The 21,657-nt window shown below is 45.0% G+C and overlaps 1 protein-coding gene across 3 annotated transcripts in view; it reads right to left on the bottom strand.

Annotated features, from left to right (window-relative positions):
- The window catches only part of B9d1 (B9 domain-containing protein 1), a 146,879-nt gene that overhangs the window by 26,734 nt on the left and 98,488 nt on the right, over positions 1-21,657 (bottom strand). For all 3 annotated transcript variants that reach the window (XR_012885117.1, XM_075869888.1, XM_075869889.1), the window contains exon 6: positions 14,963-15,093. Coding sequence is in view for 2 of the 3 variants with exons in the window: in XM_075869888.1 (XP_075726003.1) it covers positions 14,963-15,093 (131 nt within the window). In the remaining variant the exon portion in view is untranslated. The remainder of the gene's footprint in view (positions 1-14,962; positions 15,094-21,657) is intronic.

Here is a 21,657-nt window from a genome sequence, read left to right on the forward strand (position 1 = left end):
AAACGTGTTCTTGATTACCACGATACTTATTGGCATCATATTTGCAAGGGCTAATTACTATAGTTTTACTTAGCGTGCTCATGATTAACTTCATGATTAACGTCACGTTAAATAGCATTATTTTGTCCGCTCATCAACTAGCATGCTTTAGTAAGCCTGGTCCTAGCTTTACATGGCATGATTTGCGTGGTCTTCTTAAGATGTGGCGTAATTACTTTGGCCTTACCAGGAGTTGGCATATTTAGCTTGGTCATAGCATGTCCTGGCCTAACTGGCCAAGTATACCGTCCAGCCAAATAGCTTATTAGCCAGGCACGCGTGCTCGCCTGCTAGCTGGCGATTACAACAAAGTCGCGTGCCAGCCGAACAGAGTGCTAGAATGTACAGGCTGAATATGATGATCGACACATCCATGACCTCGAGTTTAGCTGCTGTCGCGATGTTGTAAGACGCTCGGCTGGTAGTCATCTCAGAGGCCGCCGTGCTGAGTATTCTTAAAGAGGCTAACTGCTGGCATTTAAAGCTTCAAAATATATTTAAACACCCCGTTCTTCTAGAAAAACATCATGACAATATTTCCTGAAACATCCATCGCATTGGTGCACTTCTGCACTCAGCGAAACGATAAACAAATGAAAGAAGATGCCTCTGGTTTGAAAACACCACCCAATCTAGTTGGTCGTCCTTGACACGATTACTGGTTCTATTGTAACCAATGAAACATGGCGCACTCAGGGGTGGATTGGACTTTGTCGTACTGTCTGCTGGTAGGTAAGGGGTGTCGCCAGAGCTCAAAAATATCCTAAGTTTCACAAAACTCGGTCGATCTTGCATAGCGACCCTGGTTTCCTGGTCATGCCTCACTTTCGGGTAATGAACGCTCTCGAAAACTCACCCTCCTAGCATTCTCGCGGAGTAAGGCGCCCAACACAGAGCCAGCTTCCCCATTTCTCGCATATCACGAAGCCACACAGCATTGCATATGCCAGCGACAGCAATAGCAACTCCCACCAGACTATTTCGCACGAGAGGAGGCTGTCGCACTTCGTCGGCTGCAGACGAAAACTTCCCGATGCTGCAATTCATGAATAAAGTATACCCTACTCGTTATACCGATGCTTGTCTAGGATGTGGCGCGATTCCCACAACCTTTCACGCCACCGTAGAGTGCGCTACTGCCTACTTCCCTCCCCTATCTCCAATCCTTCCATTTTCTTGTGCCCCAGAGCAGCAAAAAGGCCTGGGCTGTCAGAGAGGTTTTCATAGGTGTCCTGCAATAAAGAACCTACTAGTTTTCTTTGATTTTGAATAAATTGTTTTCATCATCATTTCTGGCCGGCTGGCCGTCACTAGCGGTGCGCTACATGGGCTGCCCGCTCAGCGTGTTAAGCGATAGAAAAGGAGCATAAAAGAAGTAGGAAGGAGATATAAAGACTATGTGCATGTGCGGCAGTTCTTAGGGTGTCCACTGGGAAACCCCAATGCCCTCAGTGTGGAAGGCGTCAGGAGAACATCGAAAGTTCCGGTGGGCGGCACTGGGAACCACGCCGCCGGGGACGACCACGATGATTGCACGTCGACAGGAGAAGAGAAGAGGCCGAGAGGCGCGTTAGAAATGATTGTGGTGTAACTGGTGTGAAAGCCACAGTCGACGTCACTCTGAGCATCACGCACTGCAGCTTTTCGAGTGCCGATCACAGTGCGTTGGTCGAAACACGATGTTTGATCTGGACGAAGCGCGAGTCGTGCGTTGGGCTTACAGGTGATGCTGCCTCTCCTGACTTCACAAGACAACGGGGGCTATAAGAAATGGCTGTCCGTGACCGTGAATAGTGTATATGTGATAAGTTGGCAACTGGCCGTATTGTCTGGCTTCTCAAAAAAAATCAGAGGAAATCGTGGCAAGTAGAGCTTGTAAACTCGGGGTGCCACTAGAGGTGTATGAGGAGAAGTCGTGATTGGGCTAAGTCACTACGAGCACTTGAGCAGCAGACACTGGTGTGTGGAAAAACCGACGGCATGCAGCGTGACAGCGGCGAAGGGTCTGCTGTTTGAATGTACCACGGACTTCCACATGTGTTGGGACAAGCGTTGACTCTGCAGACGGACTAGCTGGCTTTGCTAAAGAACCGCTGAGTCACCGATGGCCGGCACTGCCACTGAACAGGTTTTTTCAGCAAATCCGACGGTGTCAGGGGCAGCGGCTGGCGTCGAATTTAAGACGGACAGATGTGGCAATGCCTTTGTTCTGAGAACCGGCACACCGGAGGCGAAATTAGTGAACTGCGGGCTCGTGGGTCTATCAGTCGATAGTTCGATTGAAGTGGGAGGGTGGTATCCGTCACCTGCGTAGCCGGTTGTTGACAGGCCAACGGTCTCGACTGACCGTCATGCGAGAGGCATGCAGCTGTATAAAGTTGAGCCAACTGCCGCGGCGTCACTTTCAGGAACACTACGGTGTTTTTGGCCACAATGTTAGAAAATGACATCTCAGATCATCGTAAGGGTGAGGGTTCCAGCAGGTATGTGAGACGTCGTTTTAAGACATCTGCTGGATGATATTCTAATACCACGTAGAGAAACTCTTGGATCCAGACTCTCGAAGGCTCCCGTAAACTTCTTGAACCATGACAATAGGCGAGAGGTCTGGAATTATGGCAGGGGTGGGTCGAATCGCCGATGTTGGGCTTGCGCTGGCTGGATCATGGCCACGGAGCTTGTTGGCTGTTGTGAAGCGCCAGTCGCTTGTCCGTGTGTCCGTGGTCATCATGTGTAACAATATAGTGGCGTCCGACGTAGACATGCCGTCGTAGCTGGTTTATGGCGAAAACGAAGTTGTACATCTCAGGAAAAAAGCGAGACGTCTAAGCATGGCGGTGGCTGTGCCATCCAGCAAGCTTGCTTGCTTATACTTGCTAGTTGCTACACCTGGTAAAGCAGCTTCGTCCAATTATTTGGCACACACGACGAAACAGCTTGGCTCACCACGGTGGTCTAGTGGCTAAGGTACCCAGCTGCTGATCCGCAGGTCACGGGGTCAAATCCTGGCTGCGGCGCGCGTTCAAGAACCTCAGGTGGTCGAAAATTTCTGAGCCCTCCACTATAGTGTCTCTCATAATCATATCGTGGTTTTGGGACGTTCAACCCCACATATCACATCACGAAACAGCTTAGGACTAGGCTAGCTGGTTGCAGAGAGCACAAGAGGAATACTATGGCGCCTTGCCATCAAGGCGAGGTTGCGAGACACCTTTTCTAGGTACGGTATAACCTAGTGTTTCGACTTTGGTGCTTGAATCTCTGGTCCAAGTTTTCGCGCTCTGAGCTTCACATATTGCAAAAGTGCTTGGCCACAGCGTTCAAAATGGACAAGGGGAAGCACAAGGAGTTCTGTGTGGGCAACACTTACGGTGGGCTGACTCCACAGAAAGCGTTGCCATCGCTATCTTTTCCAACTTCAAGTGCGCAGAATAAGCGATGCACTACTACAATCATTCTTTTCTCACGTATGCTATGCTTGTTTGTCATGAGCTCGAGCGCCATTAGCTTAGACGCCGTGTATTTCAAGCCACATTTGGTGAGCAATGTCACAATGAAGCTTGAAACGACTAAGACGCAGTGGAAAACAGGGCTATTTGATGAAGATTCATCGTGGCTTACAACGCAAACCACGCGGACATAGGGTACACTGTAAAGAAAATTTACTCCGAGGTCGGAGTAAAACGCATATTATCCTCTAGCGACTCCTCTATTCGAAGCAATTTTCGATCCGCACCTCCGGAGCGAAGCGTTTATTCCGGCTGACCGAGCAATTGCGTAGTGCAAGCCGGGGCATTTTTTACCGGTCTTTTGCTACAGCGGGCCGAAGTGATCACATGGAACCTCCGGAGTACTTTTAGCGGTTGTTGCACTCCGCCTAACCGTAGCTTTTGCGTGGCCCTTCCGGAGTATTCTACGAAAGTCCTTACTGCGTCCGCACAGATTTTCCGTGAGATGTAACAGCAATTTTTTAACGAGCGTTTGCTCCTCTGTTCATTTATTCTACGGTCATCGTGTCGCGTGGGTTAGATGCGGAAATTCTCAAATCTCGTGCCAGCACTGCAGAGTTACTGTGTATTTTTTTCACAGTTTTAGCAGATAGAATTCAACAAAACGCTTGGCTACAGATTTTTTTAAGTATTCAAAATAAGCTGCTATTTGTTGTTAGTTACCCAGCATTTAGGAAAAGAAGACTGGAAGAAACAAACATTGAAAAAGGCACTAAAATTGAAACACAAGAAGACAGATTGCATGAAATCAAAAGCACTCAAGATTGAAGTGCGGCGCTTCCTAATGAAGATCAAAATACTGCAAAACGATGAACGACAAACGAAGAATACGTGGCCACCGAGAAGAACTGTTTACCATCCCTGAAGGACCATTTTCAGCTTCATAGAAAACGCAAGGGTTCAGCTGATTGCTTCTTGCATAATTTATTAAAAATAATTACACATCAGCACTGGAAGTCATGCAAGAGACACGAAATTTGAGGACACTGAAGACAAGGGTACTCGTTAAATCCGGTACAGTCTGCGAGTACATGAGAATAACCAGCCTTGTAAACCAAGCACACACACACACACAAACACAGGACCAGCCTTCAATATCAGGAAGTCGATTTCATGTACTCCGGTGTCATATAGCCGATACACAACAAAAACACACCTCCATGACGCGAGCAAAGTTCAAAACGGAAGAAAGTTTCTCATGTCCTAATCAAGAGCCCTACTTTTGCTTAAGCATTCGAAAACATTTTTTTTTCACTATTATTAGTGAATTTTCGTACTCTCGAATACAACAACGAAAATGCCTCTTCCGATCACCTCCTAATTTAATAGGCCAATATTGCTGACATTCCACGCGCGTTTTAGTTGCGGATCATCATCACACTCCAAGCTAGTTACACCCTTACAGTTTTTATGTTTTCTACCTGTCTATAAAAACTGTGTATCTTTATTCTTCTAAGCAAAAGACATCTTCGAGAAAAGGTGGCACTGTTTTTCTTTTCTTTTGTTTATTTGTGCTATCCACTCTGTTTTGCTACTTGTCGTAGTGAACAGTTTTCAAAGTATAGTTATTGCATGAGCATGTATTGCTTTGAAATGAACAGCCTCAATCACAAAATAAAGAATACCTCACTTCTACTTAAAAAAAATAAATTAGCGATAAAAAGTACAAACATCACGCCACCTATGCCAATTGCATTTTCATCATACACTTAAAGAACTGAGAGAAGGTCGACCAGTTTACCCAACATACGCGTCCATTCAAACAACGTCCGGAGGCGATGGAAGGTGATGCAAGTGAAATGTCACGACGTGCGGGTTGTGATTCCAGGAATTTTCCTTTTCCCCGTTCTGTTCACAGGCCAGCGTGTTTGAATTGTCCAGGTCAAAACTATTCTCGTATTCGAGAACAGTTCGTAAGAGCGAGGTAGAAAAAGCGTTATATTAGATAGATAGGACACATAAAGGCGAACATTTTTACAGTTTTACCTGCTTGGTCGGGAAAACATAACTCCTGTCCCCAGTCCACGTCCCCATCTTAAAAAAAAAAGAACTGCATTCAAGACATGGCAGCAGAATTGGCTGGTGGTGGTGATAGTTGTGGTTAGAAGAAGAACGCACCTAATATCTGCAGCCTGGTAGGAAGCACGGCGCAGCGCCTGCGGGTAGGGGAACAGTGGATAGGTAAAAGGTTCGAGGTTTTTGTTTTTTGCTCTCGTTAGGACTGAAAAAAAAATTGCAGCAGCGTGGCACTACCCTCTCCCATGATGAACACAGAAAATGTGGCCAGTTTCTTGAGGTGACTTCTCTTTTTTCTCTTCCCCTCCATCCTACAATGTTCATCCGGGGTGTGAAATGTGTTTTCTTTTATTTTTCTTACCCTTTTCAGAAGAAAACGTTGGGGGCTCCCAAACTATCTTTCCAAGTCACAGTTTTCCTCTTTGAATTTTTTTCGCATTCCTTGTCTAGTTCGCTCCTCTTCCGCTGTCCTTCTTGTCTTTAATGCACGACGATCCCCGAAAATATATCAATGCCACTTATCGAAACAAACTAGTTCTTTTAATCAAAATGAGTGTGTGTATGCGTTCTAAAAGTCTTTATCAAACACATTTTCCTAGCTCATTTCACTACAGTTATAAAGAATCAACGCTGATTTCAGTTATTTGTCTTTCATTACTTGAACTTACACGATAGATCGAAGTAATTTACACGCAGTGTTACACTTTGACCTGGAATTTATTATCATAAGAACAGACAAATATTACCGTTTATGTTTACTGACAAGACAAAAAAATTTAACCAGTAAGGTTTACTTATAACAGTTATTAACTTCTTATACGATCAAACCAAAACTATAATAACAGACCCTTTGTTATTCAAGACTGCAATTTCTCAGCAATGCTTGTAACTATACGCAGTTTCCATTATCTATCTTTGTCTTGTATGTGCTTGAATTCTTATACATTTTTAGTTGACTTATGTTGCCTTCCTGATTTGCGCACCTGACACTTGTTTCTTTATTTTGTCTTTTTTTTCTTGTGTGTTAAAAATGTTGTACCCACCCCCTCTGTAATGCCCTACGGGCCCTGAGGGTATTCTAATAAATAAATAAATAAATAAATAATGTTTTCCAATATTGCATATCAAGCAGCTGTTGAGATGTTACAGTGGTGTGATTATTACTACCGATTTCATATTAAAAAAGGCATGGTCTAAACAACGCATCAGCGCTATTTTCGCGGGCTTATTTACTGATATCCAGTGAAATTAGCCTATTATTGATAACCTGTTTCGTCTCAAACCAACATTTCTCAATCTTAGAACTACCTGACAAGATTAGCAGAGATAATTCAGGAAGAGCTCACTCACCATTTTTTTCTCCGCCCTAGCAACTGCCGGGTCTCTAAGCACTCGTGAGATCACAATGTGTCACTCGCTGCCAGAAACCATCACACGATTACCATTCGCACCACTCCCTTATGTCGATGATAACTTCATTGCGGATTGTAGTCGCTTTCGATAATCAAACAGTGTACAGAATGATTTATTTTTCTTGAGCACGGCCGAACGCTTCGCGCAATCCTTATCCTCACTGCACCGGCTTGGTCTGCGTTATGTTGGTTTGTGGGGAACGGCCTCCCAGCGGCGAGGCTGTCTACGTCACTCCTCGATCAGTCAATAAATGCCCACAGAGCGAGGATCCGGAGCATTTTAAGGGTATACACCGAGACAAAAGTGATGCGCGGGAGCTTTTTCGGAGCAACCACGGGAGCATTATCAGAGAATTGGCCCCGTTTTCTTTCGGTTTTCTTCGTCTGGTGCCCACCGGATGAAAAAGGAAGGAAACGATTGTATTTGGTACCGTACTATCCGGTTTGAGTGAGGCCAGTGGAGGATAGCGGGCGCATCGTTCACTGGTTCTTTTAAGCTGGGTACACTTTTGTTTAGAGTGTAGTAACGTGTCCCTTTTTCTTCGGGTGGTTCAGGTGGTTCGCGCTGTAAGCCACGATGGAGTAAGGCGCGTTCATCATCCGGCGTGCGTTCATCATCCGGCGTGCGTTCATCATCCGGCGTGGTAGTTGCTGCTCTGACTGATTTCGTTGGCTGTCACGCAAATTTTTGTCGGTGTCTGACAGCCTTTAAGAACTCGCGAAATCATATTTCTTTTGTAGCCTCCCAACAAGCAGCACACGAGCCCAACCACTTAGACACATCAAAGTTTGGCTGATAAAGCTGGTAATGAAGCTCCCCGATGCACCAGTTGTAGGCAGCTAAACTTAGCAAATACTACAATTACTGGCATGTACTGGGCCTTTAAGAACACGTGAAATCATATTTCTTTTGTAGCCTCCCAACAAGCAGCACACGAGCCCAACCACTTAGATACATCAAAGTTTGGCTGATAAAGCTGGTAATGAAGCTCCCCGATGCACCAGTTGTAGGCAGCTAAACTTAGCAAATACTACAATTACTGGCATGTACTGGGCAGTGGTGGTCCAGTAAAACCAACTGTTTGAATAGGTCTATTCATCGTTCTGATATTTTAAACATTATAAAAAGTCGAGATAAAAACTTTTGTTCCAACTGTCAGAAGACTGCGATTAAATTGAATAAGGCCATAAAGTGGCTGAAACGGAGTGCAACATAGCTAGATTTCTTATCGTTGCCGATAACTCCAAAGTATTGTGCAAAACAATAATGAAGATAATAAAACAAAATCCAAGCGATAGTAAGTGATGTTATTTCTATAGTTGTTTAATCGATATTTTCTTTATCTGAGTGCCTGTACAAAACACTCTTTTCACAGGCACTGTGAAATCTATATTGCTAGAAACGCCCCATGATGAAGTACGAGACATTGTTATGTTCCTAAAATACAACTGTTCCTGTGGACCAGATAAAGTCAAAACTAAACCGTGAAAAGTTGTGAGTTGTATAAATTCAACTCCAGTCACCCATATTTATGTAACATGATGATGTCTACGGGTAAATTTCAAAGCAAGATGAAAAACGCCAGAGTCACCGCTGTTCTTTAAAGAGGGTCATTTGCGATTTGAACAATTACAGACCTATCTGTATACTTTATTTTAAAACTAGTAGTTGAGAATATTATTATTAAAACGATAACAAGTATTTTAACACGAATAATATAACTGGTGAGCATCAATGCGACTTTTGTAAAAACAACTTAGCTGAGGCGGCCCTTTTGGGGACTAAAAAAGCAATCCTTGAGATTATAGAAAATAGGATCTTCGAAAGAGAACTTTTTAGAAGAAAGCCGTTCACGGTGTACAACACGAGCTTCTTTTACGGTTTATGTGGTGAGGTGCTATCTTTAAGGATCGAAGGAAAAAAAATAACTTTATTTTGGTTCTTTCGAACGCGACTGAATCACGCAATTGGCTCAGTTCCACGTAGAGAACGAGCCGAGTGTTTCTAGTAATGAAACCATTTACCTGACAGGTCACAGTACACAAACATCAATACCATCAGGTCAGAAACTAACCCTATAAAATACGTAGTACTTCAGGAGTTCGTTATTGCACCAGTATTTTTTTATTTTTAAAAATATTTTGTTAGTATAGAAGATCGTGACACTAGAGTACCCTGTGCAGACGACACGAATGTTTTGTTTTTCATAATTTGAAAAGCATTGTTATGGAAGAAAAAAATTAGATGGACCAGTTGGTACATTGTGAAGGGGAAACAGGGCGTCAAGACGGGACAAAACGTCACAAGAAGAACACGCCCACAGCGCTGTGTGTGTCGTTTAATTTTTAAATGCGAAGCATTTCTTGGCGAACTTCGACGACTTTGAATCTATCTATCTATCTATCTATCTATCTATCTATCTATCTATCTATCTATCTATCTATCTATCTATCTATCTATCTATCTATCTATCTATCTATCTATCTATCTATCTATCTATCTATCTATCTATCTATCTATCTATCTATCTATCTATCTATCTATCTATCTATCTATCTATCTATCTATCTATCTATCTATCTATCTATCTATCTATCTAGCCGCCTACGATTTTTAGCTCCCCTGGCCGTTTCGATAACTGTAACGATACCAAACTTGGTATGGCATAACATGGCTGTATGAAGAACATCTTTCACTAGTCATAACATGAAAATCATGACATGCATGTCATGAATGTCATGATTTATATTTCACTGTCCTCCAGCTTTTGTGGTGGTTTCGTTCGCATGGCATGTGTAAAAACTGAGATGGTATGACAAGACTGCATGGCGAACACAAGCGACAGACTCTAATACAAAAATTATGACAATCGTGTAATGTAACAACATGAATACGTTCCACGCTCACAATACACTCGTGGATGCTTCGCCAGCGTCACATATACCAAATTTAGTATTACTGTACGTGAGTTGATGACGAAGGTAAGTAAGGGTGCAAACATGATATTCATGAGATGCGTGTCATGTAATACCATGACTACATGCCATGTTCATGGTGTGCTCGCGGCAGTTGCGCTAGGTTCACATGTACCAAACTCGGTATTACGCGACGCCAATCGATGACGAAGCTATTTGACTGGTGGTAACATGATAATCATGCGAAGCGGGTCATGTGAGCACATGATTACATGCCAAAGTCAGACGCCAATACATTTCGACGTGACGCGGCTTGCGCGCTCCCCGGTGTTCATTTCGTCGCGTCACGCCGGCGTCGCCACGCCAGGCGCTTGTCCTGCCATATACTCGCAGGCGCGCGCCACGCTGCGTTGCTTTGACGCATGCGCATTTCAGCCCGTCCGGCGTCCCTCTTTCGTGAAAACAGAGAGACGCACTGTTGTCTGGGTAACGCGTCAGCGCTAAATGCAACATGTCGAATTTCGTGCCGGTCGCCATCTGGCCGTGCCGACGAACGCTTGTCGCGCCTGGCGTAGACTGCTCGCGTTTTGCTAACGTAGTGTCGCTGTGCCCAGCGTGCGCGCGCGTCAACGCTACATTGGAGTATATTGGGCCCTTCATGATCCGCTCGTGGACGTTTCGCTGGCACCATATACACCAAATTTGGTGTTACGTGACGTCGATGGATGACGAAATATAAGACTGGTGCAAACATGATAGTCCTGATACGAACATGGTGTGACAACATACCACGCTCATAGCGCGCTCGCGGTCGTTTCGCTAGCCCACATATACTAAGTTTGGTATCACGTGACGCGAATAGATTACGAAGGTAAACGACACTTTCAAACGTGATAATCATGACACGGAAATCACGTACGGCATCATATACCTCCACCTCGTAACGTTGTGCTGAATTTAAAGTGACATATCAACATTTTTCATTCGTACTTCACATATCATGGATTCCCACTGTCAGTGGGATCTGCCATTTTTTGTCCAGTCTAGGGGCGCTCTTGCTCGCTCAATTTTCATAGAGCCGTATACACGGTGAGAAAAAATTATATTTTGTGTTGGACGCTAGGAAACTTGATCTTAATACAAAGAAGATACAGTACGTGCTATTCAAACCTAAGAGAAAAGCATATCCACAAACCCCACCACTGACATTTCAGGGTACACTCTGACACTTGCATCAACAATCCAATTTTTATGATTAATATTTCACAAAAAACTTTCGTGGACACCGCATGTGAACTCACTAAGGCCAATTGCGTATTAAGCAATTGTGTTGGTAAATAAAGTAAGGTACTTTCTACCACGGGACCCTAAACGACAGCTTGACTACGCCCTTATACAGCCATGTCTCAAGCACTCCTTTCTTGTGTGGCGTACAACCACCAAGGTGAACCTAACTTCACTTTTATCGTTTCAAAACTAGGCAATGCGAGTAGTTGGAAATATTTCATATGCAATGAGTGAAACATCTTATTTACGCATCTATATTCCCGATTAAGCACCCCCTTAAACTAAACAGGTCACGGGAGGTTAAAATTGGTCATTATTGAACTTATGGAACAATTTTAAAGAAACGATATGTGATAAAGCAAGCCCCCTATGAACTACGCAAAAACAAAATAGTCGAACACCGATCACGAACAACGGCTTGCACAATTTGGCAACATTATTACTCTAGAAAGCAAGCATAAACACAAAGCAAGCACAATTTGCCACATTTCAGGAAAATCAAGACTTATTGCATGCAAACTGAAGAGTGTTTATTCGATACATTGAACACTGGAAGTGTGGGTTTCCGTATGTTCTTTAGGGGGGTGGGCGGGGTGGGGGAGCGTGAACGTGTAAAAAGAAGCTGAACCTTATTCTCAAGAAGTAGAATACAACAGGATTGATAATCTGCGTAAGTAACCAGAAACAGGACAGCTGCAGCATTGAGGACAATAGTATCATGTCGACGTACATTTGTCCACGCACTGTTTCCAACGCCATAGATCAATATGCAGCAGTTTTTCCCTTAATGTCAATTTGCTAGCCTGCGGTAATGTAACAAAGCACAATGCAGAAAACTCAGTTAAAGTAGGCATTTTCTTTAACTCTCATTTCTTTGATGAACATCGAAATAAGCTGGCTACTTAGGAAGCTGTGTGCACGATAGTGTCAAGCGACATCGCGAATGCTACTGCTCACTCCGCATCAATGATCGCACCAGCACCCGACATAGAGCAGCAACCTCCAAACTTTATTTATTTTATGAAGATTTTCGAAAGTGGTGCTAAGACAGATGAAATGTGCGAACGAGATGAAACGGCCATTGCCATAACTTCATGCACATTTAAGCATTAACAACAACAGAAAGAAGACTAAAACATTGTCTGTGCAAACAAATCAACAGAACTTGTCACCAAACGATGAAGGAAGAGCTGCGTACAGTGGATGACTGTATATCATGCATGCATTCCTTTCTTTCCTGCTTTCTATATACAATTCTGGTATATGTAAAAAAGTTTTTTTCTATACTATTGTAATAGTTACTTACCAACTTTTGTTAGTGCATCTTCAGTTTGAACTCCCATAGAGGACTTCGTTTTTAAGACATGACGCATATTGTCATGGTGTCGTGATGGTGACGTAGAAAGTTGACTGTATGCCTAAGAACAAACTGTTTATTTGGCCGAAGTTGTGGCCAGTAAGCGGAAGGTTATATTATATCCGCGAACTTTCTCGAACATTTAGGTGCAGTTTGTGCTGAGCATTCCTGCAAGGCTTTAGTGGACGAAAGCCGAATGAAACAAGGGCGAAACAAGAATGAGAGAAGAGTGAAAATAACGAACGCGCGTGGCTATATGGTGGCTTAGAAGTCTGGGGATGAGACTCAACAACAGTCTTTTAAACTGCCATGCAACACTTTTCCAGCATGATCAGAAACCACCACTGTTTGGTAGTTGAGGCTGCTGCTCGCGAACACGCGAGCAAAATATTACAGCGCAGCACCCCGCCTGGACCCAACAATTGATTGTCTTAGTTGGAAATTGTTCTCTCATCTTTGAATGATGGTGCCATATATCAAATATCCACGGCCGTAGGCTAGTTTAGGCATTGTGAAAAAGGGGTTTAGGCAAATTTTTTCAGGGAAGGCATCCGTTCATTTTGATCATTTTTGGCTGTATAAGTCGTGGCCCAAAAAATTAGTAAAATGAGCAAGAATTTGATTTAATGGAAGTTTAGTCATTTTCGTGCCAGTGCAGCGATATCATTATGAAGTTCTGTCTCAAGTGTGAGAGTCTACAGTTGCTGGAAAACTTTGTCACACTCGTTTCAAGTCAAGGAGATATCCATGAAGTTGCCCGAACGTAGGCACAAGATAGTTAGGTAGAAGGAAAAGACCTTTCATTGGTAAAAAAATTCTTCGCATTTTCACAAAAGATGGACATATATTTGAAATCTTCATGACACACAAGAAAGCCTTAAGAAATATATTGCTATAAAATCAAAAAATGAATATGGAATGAAAATAAACAAAAGAAAACACCAAGAAATTATTTACATAAAAATTAAGTACATGTTTCTCTCATTCCACAATGAATGTTGATTTGTGGCAATGTTCAGTTTGAATGATCACATGATGTGATGATAAGAGAGAGAATTCCAGGCACCATACACGAATTTTTACGCATACGTTAGTTAGCGTCTATTCTTCCACATAACCATGGCAAGGTCAGGTTTTGATTTTTTGCCTATCATGAGCTAACTAGAAAAAATTGGCAGATCCGACATACAATGGGAATTGACGATATGTGAAGTATGATTGAGAAACCTTGATAGGTCACTTTATAAAGTCAGTACAACGTTACGAGGCGTACGTAAATTTTGCCGTCCATGACAACCACGTCATGATTATCATGTTTGCCCTCGCAGTCTGTTATCATTTACCCTCGAGGTCTATTCACGTCAAGTAATACACTATTTGACATATATGGAGCTAGCAAAACAGCCGTGATCAAGCTATGAGCGTAGCATGCCGTCATGTTTTACATCACACGCATATCATGATTGTCAAATTTGGACGTGTCATTTACCTTCATCGTCTATTCACATCACGAGATATCAAGTTAGGTATATGTGGAGCCAGTGAAACGTACAGGAGCACGCTGTGGCATAGCATGAATATTATTTTACAAGACACACATATCATGATTATCACGTTTGGACGTGTCGTTTACCTTCATCGTCCAATGACGTCTTGTAATACCAAATAAGGTATATGTGGAGCTAGCAAAACGGCCGCGAGTACTCTCTGAGCGTAGCATGTAATCGTGTTCTTACATGATACGCATCTCATGATTTATTATGTTTGCACCAGTCACATAACCTCGTCATTCATTCACGTACCGTAATACCACATATGATATATACCAAGCTAGCGAAATGACGGAAAGCGCATCATAAGCGTGACGCGTAGTCATGCCTTATTTCACATGCGTGGCATGATTTGCATGCTTAGGGCCTGTCAGTTAGGTTCGTCATGCAGTCATATCGTACCATAGCAATTTTGCAATATGTCATGGAAACAAAACCACCGCCACAGCAGTAAGACCATGAAATGTCCGTCAAGACATTCATGACATACATATAAAAATTTTGATGTTATCTCTAGAAACTGAAGCTCGTCATACAGTCTTGTTATGCCACACTAATTTTGGTATCGTTAACATTATCGAAACGTTTAGGACAGCTAAAAGTCATAGATAGATAGATAGATAGATAGATAGATAGATAGATAGATAGATAGATAGATAGATAGATAGATAGATAGATAGATAGATAGATAGATAGATAGATAGATAGATACGCTCAGTGTGGCTGAAGTTAGTTTATCCGATTTTTCTTTTTTACTTTGGGTTCACATGAGAAGAGAATAGTTGGAATGAAACGTGATAACGGTATGGTTCTGCTTTCACTGCCTTTTTCGAAGAAAAAAATTATAACGGCGGATAAAAGCAAAATGAGTGTCACCTTCTCGGCCTTCTCCACGGGCCACCACTTTTGGGTCAACAAACTCGGGCCGTCGCCCCGTCAGCCAGCTGGTCATCTTGTGCATCGTCGATGATGACTCTGGCACGAACAACTCGATAATCCTGCGGTGCCTGTAAGGGTTTCGGTGTTAATATAGGACGAACTAGAATGAACTGGGTTGTCTTTTAAGAGTTTTAATTGCTCTCAAGAAAAGTATCGAGGAATGGAATGGAATGAAAAAAAACTTTATTTCGGTCCTGCAGGACGCGCTTAGCGCGTAGCGGGCGTCTCCCACGTAGGGACCGACAGGGAGTACCTGGCGGCCGCTTCGTGGGCCTGCTGGACGGCCCATTGCTGGTCGGCGAGCAGTGAGCTCTTGAGGGACCTCTACCACTTGCTTGAGGTAGAGTCGGGAGGAGTTGTTCTACACTCCCAGAGCATGTGTTCGAGTGTCGCTGTGTGTCCACATGATGGGCATGTGTCGCTGGGGTATGCATCGGGATAATAAACGTGAAGCGTGGCAAGGTTTGGGTACGTGTGGGTCTGTATTAGGCGTAGGGTTAATGCCTGTGGTCGGTTAAGTTTCGGATGTGGGGGTGGAAAATGCGGCGTTCCAAGTAAAAGTGCTTTGTAATTTCATTGTACGTAATTGGTGCATCCCGATTGGTATCCAACCCAGCAAGATGAGGTTGCCCTGTGGCAGTGCGGTCGGTAAGTGCGCGCGCCGCATCATGGGCGATCTCGTTGAGGTTGCATAGGGCACCTGGCACCTGGCCGAGATGGGCGGGGAACCAGATGACAGTGTGGTGCTTCAGGGCACTCGGGTCCGCATTGCGCAGTATACGTAACGCCTGGTCGGAGATGACTCCGCGTTCGAAGGCTTTGATGGCCGGCCTGGAGTCGCTGTAGATGAATTCCCGTTTGCTGTCGAGCATAGCTATAGCTATAGCTACTTGCTCCGCTACTTCGGGGTTTCGGGTGAGGATTGTGGCTGAGTTAAGAGTCTGCTGCGCGGATGATACCGCGACCACGGCGAAGGCTTGGTTGTTGCGATAGGCAGCGGCGTCCACGAACGAGACGTTGTCCGCTTCCATGTCTATGCGCTTGAGAATGGCGGTCGCCCGCGCAAGGCGCCTGCCTCTGTTGTATTCGAGGTGTACATTTCGTGGTATGGGAGCGATCGTAATAAGGTCGCGGATTTCACGGGGAATTAGAGTCAACTCTGGGGGGTCCCTGGCCCTCGAGGAGAAGAAGCCGAGCTCGCGCAGAATATGGCGGCCCGCCTTGGTTGCAGTGAGTCGGGTCAATTGCACACGTTCCTGAGCTTCGGCGATCTCTTCTAGCGTGTTATGTACGCCAAGCTCGAGGAGTTTGTTCGTTGGAGTGGTGATAGGGAGGTCAAGGGCTCGTTTGACCACCTTGCGAATAAGCGCATTGAGTTGATCGCGCTCAGCACGTAGCCACTTGTGTATAGCGGCAACGTACGTAAAATGGCACAAAACAAACGCGTGTACGAGACGCAGAAGGTTGTCTTCTTTGAGGCCATGGTGCCTGTTGGCTACTCTACGTACGAGTCGTATGACATTCTCAGTCTTAGTCCTGAGCTTGTGTACTGTTTGGGTGTTGTTTCCGCGGGACTCGATGATCATGCCGAGGACCTTGATGGTGTCTACCCTGGGTATAGTACGACCATCTCTGGTGTGGAGGGTGATATTACGTTCCGCCGGAGGTTTCCACCCTTTGGGCTTGGCACCCCGGCGTTTGGGCAAATATATCAACAGCTCCGACTTCGCAGGTGAGCACCTGAGACCGGTGTGGTCGAGGTAAGACTCGGTGGTGTCGATAGCCTCTTGCAGGGCGGACTCAATGAAGCCATCCGACCCTGTGGAGCACCATATGGTTACATCATCCGCATAGATAGTGTGAATTAGCCCGTCTATTTTCGAAAGTCGTTCGGAAAGCCCGATCATCACGAGGTTGAAGAGCGTGGGTGAGAGGACGGATCCCTGAGGAGTGCTCCGCTGTCCGAGCTCCACTTCTTCCGACACTAGGTCTCCTACGCGGAGGACGGCTCTGCGCCGAGTGAGAAAAGAGCGGATAAAGTAGTAAAATCGATGACCTAGGCCGAGGGCTGCGATCGCTTTCAAGATTGACAAGTGCGTTATGGTATTGAAGGCCTTTTCTAAATCAAGACCGAGTATTGCACGAGTGTCCCGAGTGTTTCCGCCATCTAGAATTTGATGCTTTAGGAGTAACATGGCGTCTTGAGTGGATAACCCTGGTCGGAAGCCAATCATGTGGTGCGGGATGTAGTCGTTATCTTCGAGGTATCGACCAACCCTGTTGAGGACGACGTGCTCAGCCACTTTGCCCACGCACGACGTGAGAGATATGGGGCGTAGGTTATCTAGGCTCGGCGCCTTTCCCGGTTTGGGTATGAGAACCGTGTGAGCTAGTTTCCAAGCATCGGGCATATCACCCTTTTTCCATATCTTGTTGATAGTGAGTATCAAGGCTTAGTGATAAATCTCTTTGTTAATTTCTGCAGCCACATCTATAAGGTGTTAACTTGTTTATTTTCCTGCCAGTCAAAGAGATGCTTAACCCTTAAGAGGTAATGCAAGTACAAAGTTGACATTGCCCTTCATTTGAAATGGAGAGCACAAGATGCAGCTAATGTTTTGTATGTCGCTTTGATCATAACACAAGTGGATGTTTTGCGACAATTCTGCGATGATAGAGCCAGCGGAGCACTGGATTAAGGGCCCAATCATTTGGAATGTTCTGAGTAATGCTCAAATAAAGTTTCTCTCTCTCTCTCTGCAATGATTACCATAATCGAAGGATGTTGATGGCAATTCGGAATATTGATATAAATGTGCTTTATTCAGTACGTCTTGTAACTCAGTAGCAGGCAATACGGACTACAAATACATGTAGGTACTCTTGTCTGTCTTGATTAAATATTCAACGTCGCGCCGAAAGAACAACCACACACAGGAAGAAACAAGACACGCGCCAACTAGCCGAACAGCGAGCTCTGCTAAGGTACTCTTGTATTCATCGTAAAAGCATCACATAAGACTGTATAAAGTAAATGATAACATTTTCTCATAGCTTACTTCAGCCGAGAAATCGTTGACCTATATTCAACAAGGAAATTCAGAAACACGAGCGGAATAAGCACCATGCAGCACATATAAAGATTGTACATGTTATCATATGCAACATTATTTGCCACCCATTCCTTCATAGCATCTTGAAGTGGTGTGGTGCCAACGGCGGCGAATACTCTTAAATCTGACTAAGTGCTAAATTATGCCCCTACAGTCTACTTACTATGCATCTGCTTTTTTCAGCTATGTTACGTTTAAAATCAACCTTGAGTTCAGGAGTTCCTGTAAATATCTCCTCTGCATTCAGATTAGCAAAAATCTTTCTTGGCATATGCATATTCATTACATCTCAAACAATGCGAACAGACCACTTGGCTGAATACGCAAAACTTTATCTGAAATCGAATACAAGAGTAATCAGATCTAAGGGGAAATAAAGATGGATAGTGTGTTATCAGTGTCACGCACTTTATTTACGTACGGGCCTACTTGAAGGCCGAGGAACGCCAGAAGAGCGAGGAACGACAACAGGGCGAAAATACAAAACAAACGCAAGCTCGGGTCGCGCGTGCACCAACGCTGTGGCTTGCCGTTTCATGCTGCTTCGTCGTCGTTCGCATAGTTCCCTACATTGGCCCCCGGTGAATAGCGTAGCCAAGCTGGCGACTTAAGGCGTAGTCACTATAGCGTGGTCGTAATACGGCTTCAGGCGACTCACATGCACAATTTCTCGGCCACGACGGCGTAAGTCATGAGACTGTGTCAATGGCTCAATCTCATAATTGACGGGTGACGTACGGGCGAGAATGCGGTAGGACCCGTGGTATCGTGCCAGTAATTTCGACGAAAGGCCAGGAGTGCTCGGTGGAACCCAGAGCCAAACGAGAGCACCAGTCGTGAAAGTAGAGAGATGTCGGTCGGTGTCAAGCCGTAGCTTCTGGTGGCCTTGGTCCTCGGTTGTCAGAGAACGGGCCAATCGTCTGCATTCTTCTGCGTACCTGGCAACATCAGAAATTGCAGTGTACTCAGAGGAGTCGGGCGTGTATGGGAGGATAGTGTCAAGCATGCACGATGGTTCGCGTCCGTACAACAGAATGAAAGGGGAGAATCCTGTTGTCGCGTGCGTAGCGGTGTTATACGCATACGTGACGAATGGAAGGACAGTGTCCCAATTAGTCTGGTCTGAAGCTGTGTACATCATCAACATATCACCGAGAGTGCGATTAAATCGTTCTGTGAGGCCATTCGTCTGCGGGTGATATGCTGTCGTCAGGTGATGAACCATGTTGCACTGAGCGAGCAACGCTTGAATGGCAGCAGGGAAGAAAACACGCCCCCGGTCGCTCAAAAGTTCGCGGGGAGCACCATGGCGAAGAACAAAAATGCGCAAGATGAAAAACGCAACTTCCCTCGCGGTTGCTGCGGGTAGTGCTGCTGTCTCCGCGTAACGCGTGAGGTGGTCCACGCCGACAATTATCCACCTATTTCCAGAAGACGACGTGGGAAGTGGTCCGTATAAGTCGATACCGACGCGGTCAAACGGACGCGCTGGACAAGGCAGAGGCTGAAATGTACCGGCAGGGCGTTGAGGTGGGACTTTACGTCGCTGGCATGCAGTACAAGCACGTACGTACTTGCGGACAAATGTGTACATGCCGCGCTAGTAGTACCGCTGACGTAGACGGTTGTACGTTTTGAGAGCGCCAGCGTGAGCGCTCGGGTCGCGCGTGCACCAACGCTGTGGCTTGCCGTTTCATGCTGCTTCGTCGTCGTTCGCATAGTTCCCTACATCAGTATGAAATGAGTTCGCACATACAAGCGAGACACATGAAGGTGTATGTCCACTGTCATCCTTTATGAATTGGAACACGCGAAAGCGTGGCCTGCGCACTGCGGCGGTTGTCCACTGCAATATCAACCGACAGCAAAAGGAAACACGTTCGTTTTCAGCGTCATCTGTTGCCGAAAAAACAATAAGGAGATATAGCCGGTAGACAAGCGCTGCTAGATTGCACTGTATCTCTGTTCACGCCTGCAGTGCGTAGTCCACTGCCAACATATTCATACGTGTATGGATTTTTCGTCTTCCCCCTTTTGGGTATAATTTCAGTGCTGGCAACAGACGTTGTTCGCCAATATTAAACGTTGTTCGCGACCACGGCGCAAGCAGCACTAATCGCTCGATATCGATCACCGCACGAGCGATCAGGGAACGTAATCTAGCAGTGCTTCTCTACCAGCCATAACTCGTAATCTTGCTTGGCCATAGATGACGCAAAAAGTGAACGTGCTCTCTTCACTTGTCGGTTGATGGTGCTGTAGGTAGCCGCCGCAGAGCGCAGGCCATTTGTTCGCGTGTTCCTTTCTTAAAGAACGACAGTGTGCATTTAATTATTTGCGGTGATGTAAACGCAGGTGGCGAAGCACGCATATGCATAGATAGATAGATAGATAGATAGATAGATAGATAGATAGATAGATAGATAGATAGATAGATAGATAGATAGATAGATAGATAGATAGATAGATAGATAGATAGATAGATAGATAGATAGATAGATAGATAGATAGATAGATAGATAGATAGATAGATAGATAGATAGATAGACATGGTCACAGTCGCTGAAGTTCACTAAAAATGCTTCCCATTAAATTACAAAGAAGCCTTTTACGATACAACCACATTAGGGTTGCAATTTGAGGGAAGCCTGAAACTTGTCATAGTCAAATTCCGTTACTGCGTTTTAGCGGCGAAGCTCCTTACGTCGTGGGTCACATGTCCCGTGCCATCTTAGTAGCCAGCTTTCAATGTGATAACTTTATATTGCATGTCGATAAAAGCGGTGTCACAGCGTATCCAAGGAGTGAATGATGATGAGTGGGGCGAAGCGTCCATCAGTGCGTCCATGCTTCCTTGCAACTGTTCATTAATCTATCCGTCCGGCCGTGCGTTTGTCCACCCATTCGTTCGTCCATCCGCTTTGTCCCACTTATCAACATTCACCTCGTGGATATGCAGTGATTTTTTTCATCGAGTTCGTTCCACTCTGTTACAGCTAAGAGAAAATTATCATTTGAATAAATTCACACCATATCCACGGAGTCAATTATGATGAGTGGGCGATGCATTCGTACGTCTGTCTGTCTGTCTGTCCGTCCGTTTTTGTGTACGTCTCTTGTTTGTCTGTGTGTATGTCTTTCTTTCTGTCTGTCTTTCTGTCTGTGTGTCCGTGTGCCTGCCTGCCTGCCTGCCTGCCTGCCTGCCTGCCTGCCTGCCTGCCTGCCAGCCTTCCTGCCTGCCTGCCTGCCTGCCTGCCTGCCTGCCTGCCTGCCTGCCTGTCTGTCTGTCTGTCTGTCTGTCTGTCTGTCTGTCTGTCTGTCTGGCTGGCTGGCTGGCTGGCTGGCTGGCTGGCTGGCTAGCTGGCTGGCTGGCTGGACGGATGGTTACGCCTGACGCGGGACTAGGTTAGAGTAAGAGGAGCTTCATCATTCAAAAATTTTTGCTAATTTAATGTCGCCAATAAGTATGGATGCTGTAGGTTTGTAGAAGATCCTCTGGAAAATAAATATCGTCGAATC

The sequence above is a fragment of the Rhipicephalus microplus genome, chromosome 7, assembly GCF_043290135.1.
Source record: "Rhipicephalus microplus isolate Deutch F79 chromosome 7, USDA_Rmic, whole genome shotgun sequence".
In the NCBI taxonomy this organism is placed as follows: domain Eukaryota; kingdom Metazoa; phylum Arthropoda; class Arachnida; order Ixodida; family Ixodidae; genus Rhipicephalus; species Rhipicephalus microplus.